This window comes from Engystomops pustulosus, chromosome 9 (assembly GCF_040894005.1).
Source record: "Engystomops pustulosus chromosome 9, aEngPut4.maternal, whole genome shotgun sequence".
NCBI classification, from domain to species: Eukaryota; Metazoa; Chordata; class Amphibia; order Anura; family Leptodactylidae; genus Engystomops; species Engystomops pustulosus.
Window position 1 is genome coordinate 24,778,421 of NC_092419.1, and position 25,733 is coordinate 24,804,153.

The 25,733-nt window shown below is 45.5% G+C and overlaps 1 protein-coding gene and 1 non-coding gene across 2 annotated transcripts; one reads left to right on the forward strand and one right to left on the reverse strand.

Moving 5' to 3' along the window:
• Nucleotides 1-8,602: 8,602 nt before the first annotated feature.
• Nucleotides 8,603-8,675, forward strand: TRNAV-UAC (transfer RNA valine (anticodon UAC)). Its single transcript has one exon. It is a non-coding gene; the product is annotated as a tRNA-Val (tRNA).
• A 13,596-nt stretch (nt 8,676-22,271) lies between these two features.
• LOC140077077 (mid1-interacting protein 1-B-like) lies at nt 22,272-25,489 on the reverse strand. The gene is made up of 2 exons (XM_072123944.1): nt 25,348-25,489; nt 22,272-22,781 (listed from the first exon to the last, which is right to left on the reverse strand). The coding sequence occupies exon 2, from the start codon at nt 22,768-22,770 to the stop codon at nt 22,315-22,317; it is 456 nt and encodes a 151-aa protein (XP_071980045.1). The 5' UTR covers nt 22,771-22,781; nt 25,348-25,489; the 3' UTR covers nt 22,272-22,314.
• Nucleotides 25,490-25,733: the final 244 nt, after the last annotated feature.

Consider the following 25,733-nt stretch of genomic DNA (forward strand, 5'->3'; position numbering starts at 1 on the left):
CTGCAATGTGTTCTTTACACACATATATATTGTTCTTCACATGCTATTTTGTTCGCGCCGTTCCGCGCGTATCTCCCGACAAGTAAGCAGATGTGCCGAACATCTGTAATCTATTCTGCACTGTGTTCTGCACTGTGTTTTTATCTTAAATGATCCTGTGTTCACTGTTTTTATTCTATTCTTCATTGTTCTTCACTGTGTTTTTTTAATTAAATGCTCGATCTCGAGCAGGGGAAATACTCGTCCGAGCAACGAGCCGTCTCGAGTACCCTAATGCTCGACCGAGCATCAAGCTCGGACGAGCATGTTCGCTCATCTCTAGTGATGACGCCAGCCGGTAGAGCGGTGACGGTCATTATTAATAAGGTGGGTCTGGCTGTGTGCGTGATAATTAACTAGCGACTCTCTTGGGCATCGGATTAGTTGGTGACGCTGTCTGATGCTCGTGAGTACGATCTGGTGCTCTCGGCTGTATAGTGTCACCATATAGGCGGGAGCCAGGGCACAGCACCCATACAGTAACACCGGAGAGCACAATTATCCATCTACTGTGCGTCCCCGATTCCAGACACTTCCTGGATGAGTCACTATTTTTCCTCTAATGGAAAGGAACAGAAGACACACGGGAAGGTCTACGAGGCTGTAGAGACTGCGGAGCCATAGTAATTGCTTGTCATTGTACTATTACCAGCCCCAAAATATAGAACGTCACATCACTCCCCCTCAAAGTGCTACAGTAATGTCAGTAATGCATATAATAATACTGCGCGCTCACATCCCTCCCCCCCCCCCCACACACACAAAGAAAGATGTAACCGGCAAGAGACGTGTAAGATGTCAGAGGTGATTAATGATAGAGGCGCAAGGTGAAGAGAGGAGGAAGCGCAGACGTATCACCGTTCCCCCCCCCCCCCCCCCCCGCAGACCAGTCACTGGCACCAGTCTTCACCTCACAAACCTTTCCTATCACCGATGTCCCTACCTGGACTAGTTTACAAAGTCCTTAAAGGGATGGTCAAGGTATAGACAATCACGGTATCTTCCAGCATCTGCCACGTGTGTCAACAGGTCAACCGTGGCTTCTCCTTTTGTGGTGGCCCTTTCTTTTCATCTCTATAGTAGCAGCACAGTAGTAGTACAGTAGTTATGGGAGCGAATATTCCTGTAGGATTGTACTTTCTGCTCCTTTATTATAGTAGCGCTGTAGGTTACCCTCTTATAGTAGCGCTGTAGGTTACCCTCTTATAGTAGCGCTGTAGGTTACCCTCTTATAGTAGCGCTGTAGGTTACCCTCTTATAGTAGCGCTGTAGGTTACCCTCTTATAGTAGCGCTGTAGGTTACCCTCTTATAGTAGCACTGTAGGTTACCCTCTTATAGTAGCACTGTAGGTTACCCTCATATAGTAGCGCTGTAGGTTACCCTCTTATAGTAGCGCTGTAGGTTACCCTCTTATAGTAGCGCTGTAGGTTATTCTCTTATAGTAGCGCTGTAGGTTACCCTCTTATAGTAGCGCTGTAGGTTACCCTCTTATAGTAGCGCTGTAGGTTACCCTCTTATAGTAGCGCTGTAGGTTACCCTCTTATAGTAGCGCTGTAGGTTACCCTCTTATAGTAGCACTGTAGGTTACCCTCATATAGTAGCGCTGTAGGTTACCCTCTTATAGTAGCGCTGTAGGTTACCCTCTTATAGTAGCGCTGTAGGTTATTCTCTTATAGTAGCGCTGTAGGTTACCCTCGTATAGTAGCGCTGTAGGTTATTCTCTTATAGTAGCGCTGTAGGTTACCCTCTTATAGTAGCGCTGTAGGTTACCCTCTTATAGTAGCACTGGAAGTTACCCTCTTATAGTAGCGCTGTAGGTTACCCTCTTATAGTAGCGCTGTAGGTTACTCTCTTATAGTAGCACTGTAGGTTACTCTCTTATAGTAGCGCTGTAGGTCACCCTCTTATAGTAGCGCTGAAGGTTACTCTATTATAGCGCTGTAAGTTACCTTCTTATAGTAGCGCTGTAGGTTACCCTCTTATAGTAGCGCTGTAGGTTACCCTCTTATAGTAGCGCTGTAGGTTACTCTATTATAGTAGCGCTGTAAGTTACCTTCTTATAGTAGCGCTGTAGGTTACCCTCTTATAGTAGCGCTGTAGGTTACCCTCTTATAGTAGCGCTGTAGGTTACCCTCTTATAGTAGCGCTGTAGGTTACCCTCTTATAGTAGCGCTGTAGGTTACCCTCTTATAGTAGCGCTGTAGGTTACTCTCTTATAGTAGCGCTGTAGGTTACTCTCTTATAGTAGCGCTGTAGGTTACTCTCTTATAGTAGCGCTGTAGGTTACCCTCTTATAGTAGCGCTGTAGGTTACCCTCTTATAGTAGCGCTGTAGGTTACTCTCTTATAGTAGTGCTGTCGGTTATCCTCCTATAGTAGCGCTGTAGGTTACCCTCTTATAGTAGCGCTGTAGGTTACCCTCTTATAGTAGCGCTGTAGGTTACTCTCTTATAGTAGCGCTGAAGGTTACCCTCTTATAGTAGTGCTGAAGGTTACCCTCCTATAGTAGTGCTATAGGGTACTCTTTACAGTAGTGGTGTTGGTTGCTGCCATGTAGTAGTATCTTGCTCTTTTTGAGGACATTGGTGGGTCCTGTTCCTGACCCTATACATTGTGTGTATCTATCTCTGATCTCCTAAGCGCCGGATGCAGATGAAAGCCTCACGCCTGCGCCCCCTCAGTGTGTAGGAGGGGGAGCCCCTGTGGGGAAATGCTTCACGCGCCGCTCCGGTTCTTCAGGAACAGGAGGAAAATCTCGTCAGATCAGCGAGAAGCTCCGCACTACACAAAGGAGAAGCCTCTGAGATGTTTTCTGTCCTTCCGGAGGGGCAGATCCGTATTCACTTTCTCATCATACTGTACGATGACCAATCCCATCCCCTCTTCAAGGATAATGGGGGAAGGGTAGGGATATCACACATATTGCACCATGGCGCAACTTCCTAATATAGAAAGGATCGGCAGGAGATTAAAGGGGCGGTGTTACACAAATAGCACCACTTGTGCTTGCGGGTCATGTCGGGTATTGCACTTCAGCTACATTGAAGTGAATAGAGCATCGCTGCAATATCATGCACAGCAAAGTCATTATCATTCATCTTGGACAACCCCTTTAAGTATGAGGCTATGCCCGTAAATCACAGTAGATAAGAGAAGATAAGAAGAAGCAGGAATGTACAACAGTGAGAACCCCAATCTGACAATTACATGCAGGGCAGTTTCTAGGTAATTTGTTGTCCAGGGTAAATCTAAAAAAATTCACCCCCCCCCCCAAGATATTAAAATATGTACAATCAATGCGCCCCAATATTTCGCTTAAACAGCCCCCCCCCCCCACCCAAATTTAGAATATTACAGACATGCATTGTGTATGGATTATAGTGTATGCCAGTATAAAGCAGCCAGCACTCTGCAGCCCCCCTCTCCCCTCAGTATATAAGTAGCCAGCACACTGCAGCCCCCCTCTCCCCCAGTATATAGGTAGCCAGCAATCTGCAGCCCCCCCTCTCTCCCGAGTATATAAGTAGCCAGCACACTGCAGCCCCCCTCTCTCCCCAGTATATAGGTATCCAGCACTGTGCAGCCCCCCTCTCTGCCCAGTGTATAAGTAGCCAGCACACTGCAGCCCCATCTCTCCGCGGTATATAAGTAGCCAGCACACTGCAGCCCCCCTCTCCCCCAGCTTGCTGGAAGAAACAGGGGACAATACCCGTGGCTTGTATAGAAAGTGTGGGACAGCAACCGATGACCATCTTGAGGTCTGATGATACAAGGGGCCAGGGTCAAGAAAAATGCAGAATAGAAGGTAAAGCAGCTATGAGAGTTAAAGGGATAACGTTTTATCAAGCAGACGGTAACTACTTAGCATGCAGGAGTCTCATTTGTTATTGGAAATAACAAGACATATGACTTAACCAACTTAAGATTGGCAATGCACCTCTATGCACAATTACGCACCCCCTCCCCCTGCTTGATGCTTTGTCAAAATGTCGGACTCTTCTGTCACTGCTGCATGTGTAGAGACGACTGCGGTGTATGGCCCTTTAACAAACAGCTTCCTGATAGTGACAGTGTGCGGGTGTGCCTGGAGGCGGGTGACCCATATCCACAGCGCACACATCAGTCACAGCAAATTCCTTTTATGTGGAATCTGATCATCCAGAAAATCTGATAACCCGTTATTGTAATAGTGATATGACAATGTATAAACCGAAGAGAATAAATTAGGGTTTCAATTTCTTCAAGGTTTCTTCCTGATTGCTCTCTTCTCTTAAAGGGGTTGTCCTACATAGTAACAAAATAAGGGCTGACTGCTAAGACACCTACTTATCACCAGTTGGGGTAGGTCAAATATGTGGGGTACACCTGACTGTTTAAAGAAGGTACCCCTAGACAGGGGGGGGGCTGATGTTATTAGATGCAAAAGGGTTAAAAGTTTGGGTACTATTGCACTTTAATAGGGTTGGTGATCTGTGCCTTTAAAATGTGTTTTTGCCCCTGTTACCTCATGACATCCTCCCCTCCTACAGGACACAGGGCATAGGGGATTGTATGGCTGATGACTCAATGTTATCTTCCTCTTTGAGGCGACATTCAAGCTGTCCCTCCCTCCTTATGTTATTAAGATGTTATGTTTTTTGGAATGTTTCACCTTTGTATTTTATACTGAATTTCAAGTCACAGCAGGCGGAACGGTGGAAGATTTGAGATGGTGGTTGCTCGCTTGGCCGACTTGCCAGCTGGGAGTTCAGCTGGATATACAGCTTGCAGACAGCAAAATATGTTATTCTATGCCAAGTGCCTGATTTTTGGATGTTACTGGTTAATATATAGAAAGATACAGCTGTGACCTAATTTTCCACCCAGCAAGAAGTGTACTAATATTTGTGTTATGGGTAATTTATTAAAGTGCCCTCACAGGTATTTTACATAATGGGGCAGATTTACTTACCCGGCCCATTCGCGATCCAGTGGCGTGTTCTCTGCGGTGGATTCGGGTCCGGCCGGGATTCATTAAGGTAGTTCCTCCGCCGTCCACCAAGTGGAGCTGCTGCGCTGAAGAGCATCGGAACGCACTGGAGTACGCCGAGCGGGGCTGAGTGAAGGCAAGCGTGTGACGAGCAGCAAATTTTTTTTTTCAAATGCGGCGGTTTTTCCGAATCCGTCGGGTTTTCGTTCGGCCACGCCCCCCGATTTCAGTCGCGTGCATGCCAGCGCGGATGCGGCAAAATCTGATCGCGTGCGCCAAAATCCGGGGGCAATTCAGGGGAAATTGGCGCAAATTGGAAATATTCGGGTAACACGTCGGGAAAATGTGAATCGGGCCCTTAGTAAATGACCCCTCGGCGTTCTACCCTCCACTCTATGCTGTTATCCCCTTTTCCTGTGGATAGAAGTTCAAATGACAACTGTGGACAATTCCTTTTAAAGGGGTTGTACCAAAAAGGAAGTTAGGCCCTATCCACAGGATAACTAACTGCAGGAAATTGGACGCACGATCTTAGTGAATCGCGGCAGCTCCGAATCCTCGTTGGACATTGCGGATCGGGATAGCGACGATATGGGTAAGTAAATGTGCCCCGATGTGTCATGTGTCTTAATCCCTGACCCTTGTTATCCTGAGGAAATTCATGTGGCCCCCCTAATCTCTAGGCCCCCAAACTATTGTTTTATATTTGTATATGGCCAACAAAGCAAAATATACATTTTATATTCTTTTCCCTGAGCATCTGACATCTATCAGGTCCTATTTATTAAAGGGATTTTGTTGTGATACAGAATTTTACCACCATAGCTAGGAGTCGCTTCTCAGTATCTACTACTCCTATGGTATAATGTGATGTATTAGAATAGGTTCCCTGTGTTGTAGAGAGCCAATGAGCAGGGAGAGCTCTGCTGACCCTTCCCGTTGCCTGTAGTGCACGAGGTCGGTTGATCCCCAGCGCTCGCTCTGCCGCTCCTCGTATAGACAATCCTTCCATTGTGAGCCCTGCCTCAGCCGTGACATCACGGAACAGAGAAACCTCATGTCAACCCCGCTCTCCTTATCCATGAAAAATATTCCCATCTCCGGCACTCGCCCCCCTCCCCTGCTCCACCGATACAATGCCCGGTGCTGTGCGGTCCTGAGCGTAAGCCCTATCCTAGGACTATTAGTGCTCTGCGGTTGTAGGCAGATGCTCCAGTATTGACGTAACCTACTTTCCGATGGCTGGATAATTTGTATCGAGGCAGGGAATGTGGCTGCGGCTTAGAAGTATCTGCCCCCCACTAAGCCTCTACCTGCTACAAGATCTCACATCACATTCACCATCAGTCCCAGCTTTTACCCCTTGTAGCATTCGGTCACCGTAACATCCGGGGGAGATGGAGGGTACAAAACGCAAATCCACTACATGAGACGTTTACAGACAGTTATATTGTATCCATGATGTATACATTTGATGTTGTAAATCGAAGAAATATCATTGACCTTCCTCTGGGACCAGCAGTTGAGCTGAATGAGTTGTGTGCAGGGCCGGCGCCAGACCTGGGTAGGTGCCGGGGCCCAGAGCTGCTAGGGGGGCCCACATAAAGCTGTATATAAGGAATCCATGGGGGTGAGGGGGGATTTATATATAATAACCATGAGGGGGCTGTTGGGATGATAAACTAGGGAATATTTTAGGGAACAGGAGACTGTTTTAGTTTCTGAATTTTTAATGCCGCCAGTGAGTTCACTGCAAAGGGGCCCAGTGAGGCTCCGTCGCCCAGGGGCCTACTGAAATCTGGAGATCACCCTGGTTGTGTGCCACGCATTAGCAGCCACGCAAATTTGCATCTATCATCTATTTATCATATTTCCAGTGGGAGGTAATGGTAATACCCCTTTAAAGGAAACCTGTCCCCCTTGCAGTTCATGTCCCTTCAGACCGCGTTCACACCTGCCGTTTTTGCTTTGCATAAAAACAATATGAAATGCATCAAAGTAAAACGCATCCTATAAAAGTGGATGTTCTCCCACCAAACGCAACGAAACACGTCAGAAATGCCACGTGTGAACTCGCCCTAAGGCTTCTCAGACTGCAAAGCTTCAGACTTGCACTGTTAACCCCTGCAGTCCCTGAGATATTTCACATTCCTCAAAGTCTTACCAGGTGCAAAGGACCCCCCCCCCCCCCCATACGCTCTACATGTGGGGGAAGGGCGCAGTCATCTCACAAATACAGCTTCCTGCCCCGCAATCCCCTCATCTGCTTGGTGTCAGTGCTCACTGCAGTACTATCATTCTATTCACAATCCAGGAGGAGTAAGATAAGCTCTGCCCAGATCATGTATATATGTATACAGTGCCCCCATATCTGGTGCGCTCCATCATATGATGGGGACCTATTATTCTGACAGTGTCAGTGCCCCCATAATAGTATCAGCCCCGGAAACAGTTCTACATACATATGTTCTGCTTTATAGTGACAAAAGGACCCCCATAATAGTAACACAGGCAGTTACACAGTAACATAGTCCTAAAATAGTGCCTCCTCTATATCCTATAACACAGCGCCCCCATAAGAGTGTCCACTGCAGGGCTCTGCGTAACAGCGTTCAATGATTGTGCCACCTATTATATCCTATAACACAGCGCCCCCATAAGAGTGTCCACTGCAGGGCTCTGCGTAACAGCGTTCAATAATTGTGGGACCTATTATACCTTATAACACAGTGCCCCCATAAGAGTGTCCACTGCAGGGCTCTGTGTAACAGCATTCAATAATTGTGCCACCTATTATACCCCATAACAACACAGCGCCCCCATAAGAGTGTCCACTGCAGGGCTCTGTGTAACAGTGAGTGTTTAATAATTGTGCCCCCTATTATACCCTATTAAACATTGCCCCCATAAGAGTATCCACTGCAGGGCTCTGTGTAACAGCATTCAATAATTTTGCCACATATTATTCCCAAGAACAAGACAGCGCCCCATAAGAGTGTCCACTGCAGGGCTCTGTGTAACAGCATTCAATAATTGTGCCACCTATTATACCTTATAACACAGTGCCCCCATAAGAGTGTCCACTGCAGGGCTCTGCGTAACTGTTCAATAATTGTGCCACCTATTATTCCCTATAACAACACAGTGCCCCCATTAGAGTGTCCACTGCAGGGCTCTGTGTAACAGCTTTTAATAATTGTGCCATCTATTATACCATACGGCACATTGCCCCCATAAGAGTGTCCACTGCAGGGCTCTATGTAACAGCATTCAATAATTGTGCCACCTATTATTCCCGATAACAACCCAGCGCCCCCATAACAGTGTCCACTGCAGGGCTCTGTGTAACAGCATTCAATAATTGTGCCACCTACTATACTCCATAACACAGCACCCCAATATTAAACACACCTGTATAGAGCCCCCTTGAAAGAGACAGTGCAGTGTCCCCATAACAACGATCAGCGCTGAGCTGCTTGTAATACAATACTGTATATCCTGAAGATAACCCATAGCTAACCCTAGCTAAGCACCATGACGTCACGCAGGCTGGGAGTGTCCTCATATACTGCAGGGCGGGGGCAGGCACCATGCGGTTCCATAGTGTAGCGGTTATCACGTCTGCTTTACACGCAGAAGGTCCTGGGTTCGAGCCCCAGTGGAACCACTTTTATATTTCACTTAAATTTTTGCTACTTTTATTTAATTCGGTTTAGGATTATATTTATATATGTATTATTATTCGTTTCACTTATTATTCCTCTCATGATTGTGGTTTGTTCTCATACTTGACTGCACTGAGCTGAGGCTGCGCTGCATGTGACTGAGGAGGCGGGAAATCCTGTCAGAGCTGCGGAGGACGCGGCATCAGGCGGGGGCTGACAGGAATTTCTCTCTACTTTCTCCGTGTTTAGTGTTCATTTGCTCCGTGCTGTTCGCGGCTCAGTGTATGACGTGTTTCATGCGTTCATTCCTCCACGGCAGAAGAGAAGAAATCCTCTTTCTGACTGGCAAGTAAATGCGGATTGTCAGTCACATCGGGCGCCATGTTCTACTATAGGAAGATGGAGGGCATCCGTATTTATATGTGTGTGAATATGGCAGCGGGTGATGATGCCCCAATTGAGGTTTAGAGGGGTCTTTATCAGCACTTCCACGCTTGTTTAGCAATTTCTTGGACACTGCGTACACTTGCGATGATTTTTGTAGCTACGCCGCTTCTTCGCCATGTGGGCGTGAAGAGGGAGCTTTGCATTGGGCCGGCACGCCTTTTGGCGTATTTGCCGCAACAGGGGACGCAACCTTTATCATACACTGCCTCACAAATGGACAGTTTTTTGATAAAAATAGACAGATTTGTCTATAAAATATATTGTTTATTAGTAATTCACTGTGTGTTCTGTTTGTTGTCACACTGTGGAAATCAATCATCCTTAGGCTACATTCACACGAACGTATGGGGGACGTATATACGGCCGACGTATATACGGCCGACATACGTCCCCCATACACTCCTATGGGCGCACGGCACCCTACGGGAGCGGTACGGTGCCGCACACGTGCGGCACCGTACCGTTCCGTACCCGGGAGAAAGATAGGACCTGTCCTATCTTTCCCCGTAATACGGCGCCGTGCGCCATAGGTTGCTATGGAGAGGGGCGGGGGTGAGCTGCGCTCACCTCCTCCTCCTCTCCCCGTACACTGCCGTTGCCCGCTACGGTACGGTATGGGCGGGCAACGGCAGTGTGAATATAGCCTTAGGTACATTCTGGAGAGGAGGTGACCCCTACCGTAGAGAACAGCAGCACTCGGACGCACACACGTGTGTGACACCATTCTGCACCACACACCAGGAAAAGATAGAGCATTCTCTATATATATATGCCCGCAGGTGGGAATACCGTGTGTGAATGTACCCTTCAGGCTCATTCACACGGCCATCTGCGTGGATGTATATGCGGCCGCACATACGTCCCCATAGACCACAATGGCCGCCCGGCGGCAGTACAGGGCCACACATGTGGGGCACCATTCCAGGTCGCACACCAGGAAAAGGTAGAACATGCTCTATCTTTTCCCTGGTGTGCGGCAGTGCACCGTACCACCGCCTAACGGCCATTGCTGTCTATGGGGACGTATTTGCAGCTGCACATATGTCCTCGCACACTGCCGTTCATGGGGACGTACTTGTGGCCGCATATACGTCCCCATAGACGGCAATTGCGGCCGCATGTACGTCCCCATGATGGGCCGTGTGAATGAGCCCTATGGCTGCATTCACACGCGGTATGGCTGCCGTGTGCTGGAGAGGGGGAGGAGGTGGCCCCTCCTCCCTCCATAGGAAACAGCGGCGCATGGCCGCACACTAGGGAAAACATAGAGCATGTTCTATCTTTTCCTGGTGTGCGGTGCAGAACGGTGCCGCCGTGACTCGCCATTTCCTTCTATGGGGGCGTATTTGCGGGCGCATGTACGCTCCCGCAGACGGCAGTGTGAATGAACCCCTATGGCTGTATTCTAGCCGTAAATACAGGACGTATTGCACCGTATGAAAACAAGTCCGTATAAAATACGGTGGGCTGTCTGGCAGAATGCTCCTCCCACTGGTTCTGGATACTGCACGTATATACGGCAAAGCATAGTGCACAGCCGTTTGCAGTCCATATTTAGGCTACATTGACACAAGCTTGTGATTTCTCCAGTCCTGTATAGTGGCCTGTGGCAGCCTGTGAAGCTGCAGCGTGTAGTGACCCTGGTGACACCCCAAGGGCCCTTGAGGCTCGTCAACATTATTTTTTAAAAAGTTGATCTCTCCGTGTTTCCGTGATTTTCCTCCTGTTTGCTCCTACACTCCAAAAACATACTGGTAGGTTGATTAGATTGTGAGCCCTATTGGGAAAAGAGTTGGCAAGTTCTGTGCAGCGCTGTGTAATCTGTGTGTGCTATATAAATAATTATTATTATTAATAATTTTTATACGTCCCGCTCGCGGTACGGAGGACAATACGGCCATGTACATGGATGGCTGTATTGCCCATTGAAATGCTTGGGGGCGTATGCCAGTCGTATATATACGTTTTAATATGTTCTCTACACGTTGGTGTGTGTGTGGCCTTCTGACAGAGGAGAAGTAAACAATGTAAGCGCCTTGTGCTTGTAATCGATCGCTTGTGTTACCCTTGAAACGCACATGTACGATCAGGTCAGGTTTTATAACATTATTGAAATGCTAACTAATGGAGGGTGTCTGCCTTTATATACATACTATGCTGCATATTGTACATTGTATAATGGATCACATCTTCCACATTATATAGTGTGAAGCAGCAGCACTCAGGGAAGAGGGAGAGGACAGCAGAACGACTGGACCAGGGATCTCTGTCTGCTATGGGGCCCTGCCTCTCCTAGTTTCGCCCTAGTCTTTCAAGTCAAGGAGATTCATACACACTCTTAACCCCTTACCGACATGTGATGTAATAGTTTGTCACATGCCGGGTGTGGCTGCATGGAGAGGGCTCATGGCCCGTGGCGTAATCGGGGAGCGGCGATCCGTCGCCATGACAGCCTCGGGTCTTCCGAAGACCTGAGGCTACTTCGGGTTAACCTATTCGTTACAATGTGCTATCAGCACATTGTAATGAATGAGGAGTAAAATCCCCTTATATTGCCATACTGTAGTATAGCAGTATATGATAGGATCATACAGACAACCTAGGGTTAAAGTACCCTAGGGAGTCTGAAAAATAGTAAAAAGAAAAAGCTTTAAAACAACTTATAATAAAAATCCTAAAAACTGAAATCACCCCCCCCCCCTTTCCCTAGAACTGATATAAATAAACAGTAAAAATCATAAGCACATTAGGTATCGATGCGTCCGAAAATGGCTTTCTATCAAAACATAATAACGGTTTATCACTTAGTTTAACTCCCTAACGGAAAATAGCGCCCGAATTCGAAAATGCCACTTTTTTTTTGCTATTTTAAAAAAAATAAAAATTTGAAAAATGAAAACGCAAAAATGAAAAAGGTCTGCAACGGGAAGGGGTTAAATGAGCAGAATCTGTTATGCACATGTAGACAATGCACAGGTCTTGGCTTCAAGTTGGCAGCATTTTTAAAATGTCCTTTTATTATGTCATGAGAGATCAGCTTACAAAGTAATCAGAGATTGTCTGGATTTATAAGTATTTTTTAGAATAGTATTTTTGGGGAGGATGATTTTAGTATTTTAATATATAAATATATAAAATATTTAAAACCCCAATGTATTTTTTGATGGATTTATTATAATAGGGTAAGTGAAACATTGTTTGCATGAAAGAAATAAAGAGATGTAAAATTGTTCTTTCAGGGTACATTCACACAGCCGTATGCCATACCATTGTGCGTTGGAGAGGTGACCCCTACATAAAGAAAAGTGCAGACACGGCCGCACACATGGGGAAAGATGAGCATTGTCGTCTATGGGGACGTATTTGCAGCTGCATATACATCCCCCCTGACGGCAGTGTGAATGTGTAATGTGAATGTGTAATGTGTAAAAATATTTTGGAAAAGTATATTTGTGGCAGAAGTAAAACAATTGGAGAATGCGGGCATCGATCCCGCTACCTCTCGCATGCTAAGCGAGCGCTCTACCATTTGAGCTAATTCCCCTGAATGGGTGGGAGGGAAAATTTCACTTTCTTGCCAGGGTGAGAACGTGGTGAATGGGTCTCTACAGCTGCAAGTGAAGCTTCGCTTTCCTACCTGAGAATGAAGGAAACTAGACGGTAGCTGTCCATGAGCTGTTTGTGTTTTACAAAAAAAAATGGAAGCATGTTCAAACTAATTTTTTTTTTTTTTGGATTGAAGTTCTACAAACCATAACTGTAAATGAAAATGTATTATGGAGTTAAAAACTTTTGAACAATAGTATAACTATTGTGTTGGCTGCCGCCTGTGATCACTTATATGACTGTTAATTTGCGTTTTAGCTTTCACATTCCTTCATTCGTACATATATAATTTGTCTGAATGAACATCCAACTTTTTTCACCTTCCATGAGTCTCTGTGGCGCAATCGGTTAGCGCGTTCGGCTGTTAACCGAAAGGTTGGTGGTTCAAGCCCACCCAGGGACGCTTCATTTTGTCCCATGTTTTTGTTTCTACATACTCAGACGTTATATATGTATATTTCAGAATTTCTTAGAGATATTTATATTAGTCACGCCCGAATTGCCAGCTGGATTCACTTTCAAGTGTAAAGTGTGAATTAGTTATAGTTTAGTTATAGTTAGAAACAAATATAAAAACAGGTGGAAATCACCTTGACCACTTGGCGCTCTGTGTCCGATATATCCACAGAGCTGATGCCACCTCACCTCGAGATCGGAGCTGGGCTGGCATCATAAAACACGGGGTGTAAGCTGTAACTAACAGCAGTCGGAGTGAGCCCCAATCACGGGTGTTTAACCTGTTAAATACCGCGACGGCAGCATTTCATCATACATCAGTATTGCAGAGTATTATCAAGAACAAGAAATCAGATAAGTCATGTCCCATGGTGGAAGGAAAAAAAAGTAAAAAAAATACATTAAGAAATAAATAAAAATACCGAAAATGCCCATTAACACATAAAATAACATATAATATGAAAAAAAGTCAAAATCATTACACCATCCCCACACATATAGTATCGCCACTTCCTTAACAACCTGTAGAATAAAAAGAAATAATTATTGAACCTGCACAATGAATACCAGACATATGGGAAATGTTATTTAATAACTTGTTTAGGTGGCAAATCTGTGCCCGAATAAGACATAATTTTGAAAATGGCAAATTTAAAAAAAAAATTCATCCATTTTTTATTTTTTATAAATAAAAGCAAAACTTATCAGCCAAAATTTACCACTAAAATGAAGTACAAAATGTGATGAAAAAAACAATCTTAAAATCGCTTTGATAAGTAACAGTGTTCAAAAGTTATAACCATATAAAGCGACGCAAGTCAGAATACAAAAAATGGGGCTGAGCTGTAAGCTACAAATGTCCTGAAGGGGTTAAAACTCCATGGTTTTCAAGGGGATCTCAACCCAAACTATTACCACACATCATTTCAGACAATTATAGAGGTAAAAAGATTTTCTGGAGAATGCGGGCATCGATCCCGCTACCTCTCGCATGCTAAGCGAGCGCTCTACCATTTGAGCTAATTCCCCTTCCTGTCTGCTGTGCAGAGACAACCAAGATCGTCACCTGATCAGTGCTGAGAAGTGTAGACGGCACTTGTAGTAGTTGCACTTTCAGTTATTACACTCTTTTGACTCTATGAATCAAGGGGTTAACCTCTGTGTACAAACAGACAGCGCTGCGGGGGGTGGGCAGGGGCAGAGTATATGTGCTCATTACCTCAATGTACAGGAAACATACACAAGGGGAGTGTCACACATGTTCTATGTGCTGCACCATGTCTATAGGTTTTTCACTGCTACATTTACAACAAAGGTGTCACTAAAATCATCCAGTTTTTTTCTAACATAAAATCAGTTTTTGTTTAACGTATATACTCAAGTATTAGCCGAGTTTTTCAGCACAAAAAATGTGGTGAAAACCCCTAACTCGGCTTATACTCTAGACGCCCTCCGGCAGGTCCTCTTCAATACATTGTGGCTACGGCATCGGCTCAGTGTCCCGGTCCATCGCAGGTATCGTGACGTCAGCCGCACGCTGAGATTCTAATGTGTACGCCGGCATTGGCACACCCCATGATGTCAGCGAGCGACTGATGTCATGGTGTCTGCGACGGACCAGGACATGGAGCCGATGCCGGTGCGGCAGTGGATAGAAGAGGACCTGCTGGTGGTGTCAGAAGGTGAGTACACTGTTTTTTTTCCTACAGCCATTATATTGGGTGCAGAGGCTGACTGGCAATATACTACAGGGGGCTGGCTGGCTATGTAATACAGGGGCTACCTGGCTATATACTACAGGGGGCTGGCTGGCTATGTAATACAGGGGCTACCTGGCTATATACTACAGGGGCTGGAAGCTATATACTGGGGGGCTTTGACCAATGAATTTCCCACCCTCGGCTTATACTCGAGTCAATAGGTTTTTCCAGTTTTTTTGTGTTAAAATTAGGGGTCTCGGCTTATACTCGGGTCGGCTTATACTCAAGTATATACAGTATGTCTCTGCCCACATTTAATTAAACATGTATTTGTATCACAGACAGCTAAACAATAAGGGATAAACACCATTACATCGCTACTGACAATTAAAAAAAAAAAAATAAAATACTTAAAAACATTTTGTGCAAATGGAGTAGAAAAAAGTTCAAGCACAAGAGAACAGCCCAAAAACGTAAACGTGTGTATCACAGCTTTGCAGCAGCTGTTTTGTAGTCACTGGTAGCATTATCAGCCATCACTAGGCGCTTCCATGTCTTGTATGAGCTCTTGCACAGCAGCTTCTCCTACAACAGGAACTTGTAGGTCTAAAAAATATCAGAAAAGTGATAAAACAATGAGGTGCCAGCAGGTGGCGATACTACATCAGGCCAGTCATTCCATAACTTGTCTTCTCTCACAGTTTCTATTTCAACATTTTACATTTCCCGTGAGAAGATTTCACCGGGACCCTGTGCTGTACCCACCAGCACAACGCCAAAACATCAAGGGAATAACAACACAGAAGCTTCAAGGTTCACACCACTTTTCTACCTGCACCTTAGACATTGTAGACATGATGTTACTATTAAGATCCTGGATGAAAGATGCTTCTCCTGTTTCTGTACACCAAGCCTTATGACTCATATGCATCTCTTTACTTCAGTTGTAAATGCACGTGACGTAAAGGAAATCTAAACCCCACGTGGCCACTTACCTTGCCAGCAGCGTCCTCAGCCCGCGCCTTGGTAACCTCAGTTGTTTGATCCCACAATGGCTAAACACTTGTGGCCTAGAACATGATGGAAGCCATGAAGCCTGGGCCCCTATGGGTTGGGGCCAGCACTGGGCACACAAGGGCCTAGAGCTTCAGGGGGGGCCACATAAGGCTGTACATAAGGAATCCATGGGGGTGAGGGGGGCTGTATCTAATAAATCCATGGGGTGTTAGGGGGCTTATATAAAACAACCATAAGGGGGCTGTTTGGGATGATAAACTAGGGAATATTTTAGGGAACAGGAGACTGTTTGTTTTAGTTTCAGAATTTTAATGCTGCCACGTGAGTTCACTGCAAAGGGGCCTAGAGAGGCTCTGTCACCCAGGGGCCTACTGAAACCTGGGGCCGACCCTGTCTATGGGGATTACCGTAGTATAATACATGAATATATTTGCATTAGTGTCTATTAGCAGCCAAATCCCTTCTAACCACATTGATTACACACAAAATGAAGGAAGGGGTCATCTCCCTCCCCTGTACATCCCCAGAGGATGCGCTACTCATAATAACAGGTCTAATGGGCCCAAAAAAAGATGCATTGGCCGCATTTTACAGATCGTCAGCGCAAGCCAAGTATCAGATCCGAGTCTTCGGATGAGCGGGTTTGTCTACAGTTGTGACCCATGTCGTGGTCCATCCTAAAAAATGAATTTTGCGTTTACATACTTATAAAAATGGAATTTGCGTTTACATACTTATCGTTGGGGGGGGGGGGGGAACAACTTTAAAGAAGTGAAAAACATTCAACGTTATCTGTATGGCACAGAAGGAGTTAACCAACGCAGCACAAATGTAAACTCCACAGATAGAAGCAGTGGCTACAGCTGATAACAAAAGGTTAAGTCTTTGCCAACCAACCAGATGCTCCCAGCAAGGAAGAGGCTCTTTCCATTGGCTTCCGGAGTAGATGGAGTCTCCATAGCTGCCAGTTGTTGCTGGGCGGAGCCTGTGCCCTAGAACTTCTCAACAACAAGTAAAGGTTACGTAGAGTTCTAGAGCCCCTCATAGATGTATCCTGCCTCATGAATGTAACTGCCAGGACCAGCAATGGCTTCTAGACCAGAACTCTATCTCCACAAGTTCTTAGTTTTGGCTTCTTCATCCTGATGCATGAAAGTGGCTTTAATAAATGGAATATTGGGTCCTGCACATGGCCAAACACAAAGGACATTATTATCCTTTTCTCTGATTTGCTTCAGTCTGTCATACACTTCCTGTAACTCTAGTCCTACCATTCGGGTGGTCCCGGCTGGATTTACCATACATGTTGCAGTGTGTAAGGCTTCATTTATATGGGCTCATGCACAAGGCCATAAGAACCTGTGCAGAATACACACATCATATACACTACATCTCTGCCCTGTAACTTTTTGCACAAGAGAAAATTAGGAACTTTATTTTCTTGACTCCATTATATAACTGACAATTCCTCAGACTGTAAGCTCTTGTGTCACCCCCTCATCCTCATAGACTGTAAGCTCTTGTGTCACCCCCTTCATCCTCAGACTGTAAGCTCTTGTGCTCCCCCCATCCTCATAGACTGTAAGCTCTTGTGTCACCCCCTTCATCCTCAGACTGTAAACTCTTGTGTCACCCCCTTCATCCTCAGACTGTAAACTCTTGTGTCCCCCCCTCATCCTCATAGACTGTAAGCTCGTGTCCCCCCCTCATCCTCATAGACTGTAAGCTCTTGTGTCCCCCCCCCTCATCCTCATAGACTGTAAGCTCTTGTGTCCCCCCCCTCATCCTCATAGACTGTAAGCTCTTGTGTCCCCCCCCCCTCATCCTCATAGACTGTAAGCTCTTGTGTCCCCCCCCTCATCCTCATAGACTGTAAGCTCTTGTGTCACCCCCTCATCCTCATAGACTGTAAGCTCTTGTGTCCCCCTTCATCCTCATAGACTGTAAGCTCTTGTGTCACCCATACATCCTCATAGACTGTAAGCTCTTGTGTCACCCATACATCCTCATAGACTGTAAGCTCTTGTGTCACCCCCCTCATAGACTGTAAGCTCTTGTGTCCCCCCCTCATCCTCATAGACTGTAAGCTCTTGTGTCCCCCCCCTAATCCTTATAGACTGTAAGCTCTTGTGTCACCCCCTCATCCTCATAGACTGTAAGCTCTTGTGTCCCCCCCCTCATCCTCATAGACTGTAAGCTCTTGTGTCCCCCCCCTCATCCTCATAGACTGTAAGCTCTTGTGTCCCCCCCCCTCATCCTCATAGACTGTAAGCTCTTGTGTCCCCCCCCCCTCATCCTCATAGACTGTAAGCTCTTGTGTCACCCCCTCATCCTCATAGACTGTAAGCTCTTGTGTCCCCCCCCTCATCCTCATAGACTGTAAGCTCTTGTGTCCCCCCCTCATCCTCATAGACTGTAAGCTCTTGTGTCACCCATACATCCTCATAGACTGTAAGCTCTTGTGTCACCCCCTCATCCTCATAGACTGTAAGCTCTTGTGTCACCCCCTCATCCTCATAGACTGTAAGCTCTTGTGTCCCCCCCCTCATCCTCATAGACTGTAAGCTCTTGTGTCCCCCCCCTCATCCTCATAGACTGTAAGCTCTTGTGTCCCCCCCCTCATCCTCATAGACTGTAAGCTCTTGTGTCCCCCCCCCCTCATCCTCATAGACTGTAAGCTCTTGTGTCACCCCCTCATCCTCATAGACTGTAAGCTCTTGTGTCCCCCCCCCTCATCCTCATAGACTGTAAGCTCTTGTGTCCCCCCCTCATCCTCATAGACTGTAAGCTCTTGTGTCACCCATACATCCTCATAGACTGTAAGCTCTTGTGTCACCCCCTCATCCTCATAGACTGTAAGCTCTTGTGTCCCCCTTCATCCTCATAGACTGTAAGCTCTTGTGTCCCCCCCCCCTCATCCTCATAGACTGTAAGCTCTTGTGTCACCCCTTCATCCTCATAGACTGTAAGCTCTTGTGTCCCCCCCCTCATCCTCATAGACTGTAAGCTCTTGTGTCCCCCCCCTCATCCTCATAGACTGTAAGCTCTTGTGTCACCCCTTCATCCTCATAGACTGTAAGCTCTTGTGTCACCCATACATCCTCATAGACTGTAAGCTCTTGTGTCACCCCCCTCATAGACTGTAAGCTCTTGTGTCACCCCCCTCATAGACTGTAAGCTCTTGTGTCCCCCCCCCCTCATCCTCATAGACTGTAAGCTCTTGTGTCCCCCCCCTCATCCTCATAGACTGTAAGCTCTTGTGTCCCCCCCCATCCTCATAGACTGTAAGCTCTTGTGTCCCCCCCCCTCATCCTCATAGACTGTAAGCTCTTGTGTCCCCCCCCTCATCCTCATAGACTGTAAGCTCTTGTGTCACCCCCTCATCCTCATACTGTAAACTCGTGTCACCCCCTTCATCCTCAGACTGTAAGCTCTTGCGCTACCCCCATCCTCATAGACTGTAAGCTCTTGTGTCACCCCCTCATCCTCATACTGTAAGCTCGTGTCACCCCCTTCATCCTCAGACTGTAAGCTCTTGCGCTACCCCCATCCTCATAGACTGTAAGCTCATATGTCATAAGCTCAACGATACACAAAAACTAGGGAATGGAGCAGTGATGGCTGAATGCCCAAACTACAACCAAAAACCCACGTATTTATCACAAAGACCAAACACTGCAGATTAATCAGCAACTTATTGCTTTCGGCTCTGCTACAGCTTTCAATTGTATTTATGTCTTTAGGACACCAGAACCATTGAAGTTAGGAGGCGCCCCACAGACTCATTTGCATAATTGTAAAACTTTTTTTGTAAAAAAAACAGGGCAAAAGAAGAGTTGATCCTGCCAGTGGGGTGCACACACCTGTATAATCAGTGTTCTGGGTGTACAATCCTTTATCCTGATGGTAGTGGCCACAGTGTCAAACTGCCTCTCTCCACCCCCACAAGAAAAATAAATTTCATCGGGAATCCCCCCCCTAAAATGGTTTCCTTTAGCAGATAACCATCGTATGTCAGAGATTTGCTACTTCATTTCAGCCAAAAAGCCATATTTACTATAAGTGGCAGCTCAGGAATAGACTCCCAGGTGTTACTCTCCTTATCTACAGCTGAAACCAGAAGTTTACATATGCGAAGGTTACTATGTCTTTAAACATCCAGACATGACCTCTTTGTAAGCTTGATAGGTTTATTGGCACCAGGTAAGTTATAGGGACACCTGTGGATGAATTTATAGGGACACCTGAAACACACTGGGGGAGATTTATTAATGTGTCAATGTTAGGCCAGTGGAGAGTAGAAATACAGTTCTCTGCTTCACCAGATTTTCACCATGTGATGCTGGATGATTACCCTGATGTAACCTGTATGACAAGCAAGTATTCCTTTGCAACAATCTAGACTCCTTTTATTGAATGACTGCTTAAAACCTCTGTGGCAAATATTACTCCAGAATTCTGTCATAGAAAGATTGAGACATTTCCTCCCACTGTTTCTTTGTGTTACATCATTGGAAAGTAAAGAAAACAGACATATCAAAAAGAGATGTAATTGCACAAGTATGGTTGATCCTTGGGTGCAATTTCCAGATAACCAAAAAGGCGCCTCATTCATCTGTAGGAAGTATACGCAAGTGATAAAACTAGATGGGAAAGTCTACCCATGACACCGCTGGCGATTGATGCAGGTTCATCTCCAAGACACAGAACCAACACAAGAATAAAAGCCAGAAGACTTTAAGATGTGGAGGGTAAGAGAATGTCAATAGCCACAGTGACAAGACCTGTATCCACATGGGCAGAGAGATTAACCTACCAGAAAGAGGCCATTACTCCAAACAATCTTAACATCTGGAGACATGTCCTGTGGTCCAACCAAACTAAAAATGTAACTGTTTGGAGCATGAATGGAAAAGCCCGAGTTACTTGTCTGGACTGACACCCAGGGGCTGCATCATGTTGTGGACTGACTGGGACGTCACATAATAGATTTATCAAGAGGAAAGGACATTTGTTAGATACTGAACATATGAAGGCAGGAAGGTGAAACATTGGTCCACATGGGTATTCCAGATGGATAGTGCCCAAAAACTACTGCCAAACTGGTTACAAAGTCAATGTTTTGTAGCAACCATCAACGTCCTGATCTCAAAGTCTATTGAAAATTTAGTGGGCAAAGCAGAAACCACTGGTGTGAGCACGAGGCTACAAACACGGCTCAGCTCGAAGTTATTGTGAGAAGCTTGTGAAAGGAGATCCATATCGTTTAAGGACAATGGTACCAAATACTAGTGAAGTCCAAGTGTATGGAAACTTCACATGCAGAAAATAATGAAAATGCCTTAAAAACTTTATTTCCCAAATGCCAGAATAATTTTACTAATCCTAATTGACCTAAAACAGGAAAGATTTATTCTGTTGTCATGTTAGAGTCTTTCTATATAGTGGCTGAAAACTTTCTAAACTTTGGGCCCCCTTTAGTTCTCAGAACAGGCCAAATGTGGGTAGCCCGACCTCACGCACCTCTTTAGGAGTATTGCAAACCTGGATAGAAATTCTAAGTGTTTGTAGCCGAATATGTCGTTTATAAGGACGGCTGCACAGGAACACGCTCTGTCTGTGGAAACAAACCCATGTTCTGAGCACAGAGGAGGGAGTCCTTTCATCAGAGATATAAGATGCAATGGATTCAGCAATTGGCTGACAGACACTGCACTCAGACCTAACACCATACAGGCACATGGACCATATATGTTCATGTACAGTTGTCCTACAACTGGCCTTCCAAATATACAAATCCCTCATTTGGCTCCTCAAGCTTTGCATACATTTCTCAGGAAACTTAAAAACGGCATAAAAAAACCCCAATAAGCTATGCTAAAAATATCAGTGCAACGTATTTCTATTATACAGACTTAAACCTACCAAACCCTAGGTTATCCCCATGTCATCATGTAGGGCTATGCACTCACACACTTATACAGCACAGACTGGAGAAGGGAAATACAATTTTCTTTATGCAGAAAGAGTAAAAACATGTACATCCGTCTATAAAAAGCACAAAAACACAGCAGGCAACGTTTCATTTCAAGTCTTCCAATAGCAAACTACACGGCTTAGATGCAACTCATCCACAATGGAATATTTGCCAGATGTTTAGGAACGAGGGAAAGGACAATCAGGATACAGGGGACTCCATGTGCATAATCCAAAGTTACGAGCAAGGATTTCCAGAAACCTGCTCCAATCTCCTCATTCGGCACCAGCTTCTACATTCATCCGCTTTAGGCTGGAACATAAGATATGGTCTTCAGAATGGTCTTTAAGGTGCAAGAGGCAATTTAGTCCCCTGAACACAAGTTGGCAATATCCTAGAGTCCATAATAACCAAGTACAAACAGAGCAAATTTAATTCTCAATAATAATGGTTGCTAGAAAATGGCCTGGCATTGGAATTCCCAATCTCAACCTCCTTCTTGTAGCAGTTGGTTAGGAGATTGGCTTTTTTGGTCAGCTTTGTTAGGACAGACAGAAGTCCTCTTAGGTGATGCTGAAATTGGTCCACTAGATCACCAGTCTCTTCCTCTGCGACAGGGCAGGGACCTTCCGTCTTTCCATTCTCATGCTGCACCCCCCATTTCATGTCGTTTCTTAGGGACTTGAGGAGGAGATAAGAATCGTAGAGGTTATGGTTCTTGCCAAGGAGATCTTTGGATTTCATGGGCTCCTCCTGTTCTTCTTTGGCTGGGGTGATGTCTTGTAACATGCTGGGAACCATGATGGTCTCATCCATGATGGTTGTGGCAGTGTTAAAACGATGGATGGCATCCAGGAGAGAATGGCGCTGAGGACTGCACTCCGACACTTCCATGGTGTTATATTCTGGGGGAGAGGCAGAAAGAAGAGTTAAAAAACAGTTCTGTATGGTGACATATTGGACAATTAGAGACTAGACCAGTCTTCTGCTGCACCAGATGCATCACTGAGAGACTGGATGATAAATCAGGCATAGTGTAGGACTTAGGAGTCATCTATTCAGTAGTGGATAATATAGGCAGTAACCTGGGGTCCAGTGCCACCCAAATGTTATACCAAGAAGGGCCTTCACCCATGAAATCCTCAAACATCTGTTCCTGCGCCCAATACGCACAAGCCATTTCAGGACCTTTGAAGGTCCTCTGAAACCGCAGATTGAAAACAGGCAGAAAGGAAATCTCCTCCATTCACCAAGATGCCGATTCTAGTACCAGATGTAGGGAGCAATTCCAGATTTGTAGGGCCTATAATATTTATACAGCCCATGGGAGCCATAATCCAGCTCCAAACCTATTAGTTGGTCTACCGAAATTTTACCATGAAGCCACACTCCTCCCTAGTTTATCATGGTTTTTTGTATATCATTCATGACATTACTCATAGATCCAGGCACAGTGACTTGACCAGTATCATCTTATACATGTTATCCATGGCCTCCTACCTTCTAAATATCAATGTACAAAATGAAGCCATCATGGATAAGACCTGAAGATGGCACAGCTCCGGTGCCTGGATCTATGACCAATGTCCCCGGTTTATCATGAGGATTCTGTTGAGAGATTTCCTTTAAGCACAATCTGAACACAAAAAGAAAACTCTGACAGTCTCACAAGTTAAAGAACATGTTTAGCAAGAAAGCAGCCCCCCCCCCCGCACATTTAACAATAGGTTTCCGCTTTCCTTAACTTAAGAACAAGTTTCCTGAAAGCAGCGAAATCTAATGTTTACGAGTTCTTGTAACACGAGTCTGTGGATCTGCCATTCACGGCCTAGTATTACGTTCACATGCGGCAGGCTGGTCGCCACACGTGGATTAACCTTTTGCATACAGAGTGGGATTAGGCTATCAGTAGAAGTCTAGTGCCCATCATCCTAAACCTCATAGACTCCACATAATAGCATCCCATGACAAGTGGTCCGCATCCTCCGCCAGTGTCTTTTAGGATTCCTGCAGCTTCCATGAGGACAGATTTCTATATAGACAGTATGAGTATGCAGAGTTTTAAAAAAAAACATTTCCTGCAGTCTGAGGCCAGACGTTGAACCCGTTTTTGGTCAGTTTAAGCAGTCCGTAAAAAGCATTTTTTAAAACGTATCCATTTTAATAAAGATAAAACTGTAAAACCGGGTGCGTTTAACAGACAGCTTAAAAACTAAACTGCCCAAAAACACGACATGTGCCGCCAGCCTTATACATTCATTCTTTATGGGAAGAGATAAAATTACATTGTTACCGTATGTTAATAGTTACCACATGTGTTACACCATGTAAACAAAGGTAACGCATGCCTTTTGTAAATGCAATGTTGACAACGATAATTAGTCGATTCTCCTCTACAGCCGTTTAAAAACGCATGCGCTAAACGCAAACAAAACAGTGGGGGACATTTACTTAAAGTGTCGGTGTCTGCATTGGCTTTGTTACCGACCTGCTCTCGGAAAGTAGATACACATTTAATATTGTAGAGCTGTGCAGAGACATTTCTGTCCCCGAGACCATTTTCTGTCCCCGAGCACCAGAAATATGTCCAACAGTCCCTGCTAGACCAGTTTTCTTTTGGTCTACTTTCCGCCAGTTTACAGCGCCCAAAAATGGCTGTGACACATTAATTCTGTCTGAGTTTCCACTCAGCCACGCCCCTTTTCGGAGAAGAGTCGGAAAAAGTCATTTTTTCTGTCCCCGACAGCTAATAAATAGGTCTGAGAGCAGAACATGTGGTGAGAGCGCCACAAAACTGGCGGAAACACCATAGTAAATGTCCCCCAGTGTGTGACCGCAGCCACACTCAGTTTTTCAGATGCAATTTTTGGAGCCTAAAATGGGTGAGAACTTCTCATGGAGAGAAGCTGCTCCTCCTCTATTCTCACTCCACTCCTGTTTTGGACATCAAAAACTACATATAAAATAACTAAACGTGTGGACGCGCCCCCAAGGGTCATTCATGTTGCATGAACAAGTTAATACTTTGTCCACATAAATACAACATTAATGTCAAGAACAATGTTTACATAGTGTAAACACAACCAAATTATGTTTACAACATCTTTACGCAGCCCAAATCCACGTGCGTTACATGCAGAGCTTTCCACCTACCCCCAGAATGTTACACTATACATCCTGACTCATTGCTAATCTCTTAAGCCATGATACTATGGAGTCCTGGGTGTAACAAAACCCACACAATCTGTATCTTTACAAAAACTGGATCCAACATTCACGTCACCTTATTAGTAGATTTCATCCAGAATTATCTGACACAAACCAGAGCAAATACCAGACCCAGCAAGAGATCCAGGGACCAGCAGAAACTTGTAACACAATGAAAGATCTTACATCAGGGCGAGAGATTCCCTTAAATATTACATGTACAGAAAAGCCCCCAATGAGCCCCATTCACACTGCAATCCTTACTGTGTGAGATGTGTCACCCCTCGGCCTGACGATGGCGCTGCTGGCGGTTACCATTAGATGTTCATCCTTCCTCTCCGGGCTCCAGCACAAAGACAAAAGTCCTAACTTGTCCCCTGCAGCCGGCAAGTGCTGCCCCTTCTCCAGCTGCTGCTCTATTTATGGAGTAATCGCCTGCAGCCGCTTAGCTCATCCCCTGCCATTGGCCAGGAGGGCAGAGCCACACCCCTCATTTCCTCCGCACCCCTTCACTGCCAGAGGAAATGTTGTTGTGACTGTGTGCTGAGCTCTGGCAGTGCAACACGTTGCGCTTTGGTTGCGTTTTCATTGAGTTTTAAGACGCATTACAACAGCTGAGGAGAGGTGATTTGCCTAATTACATTACTATT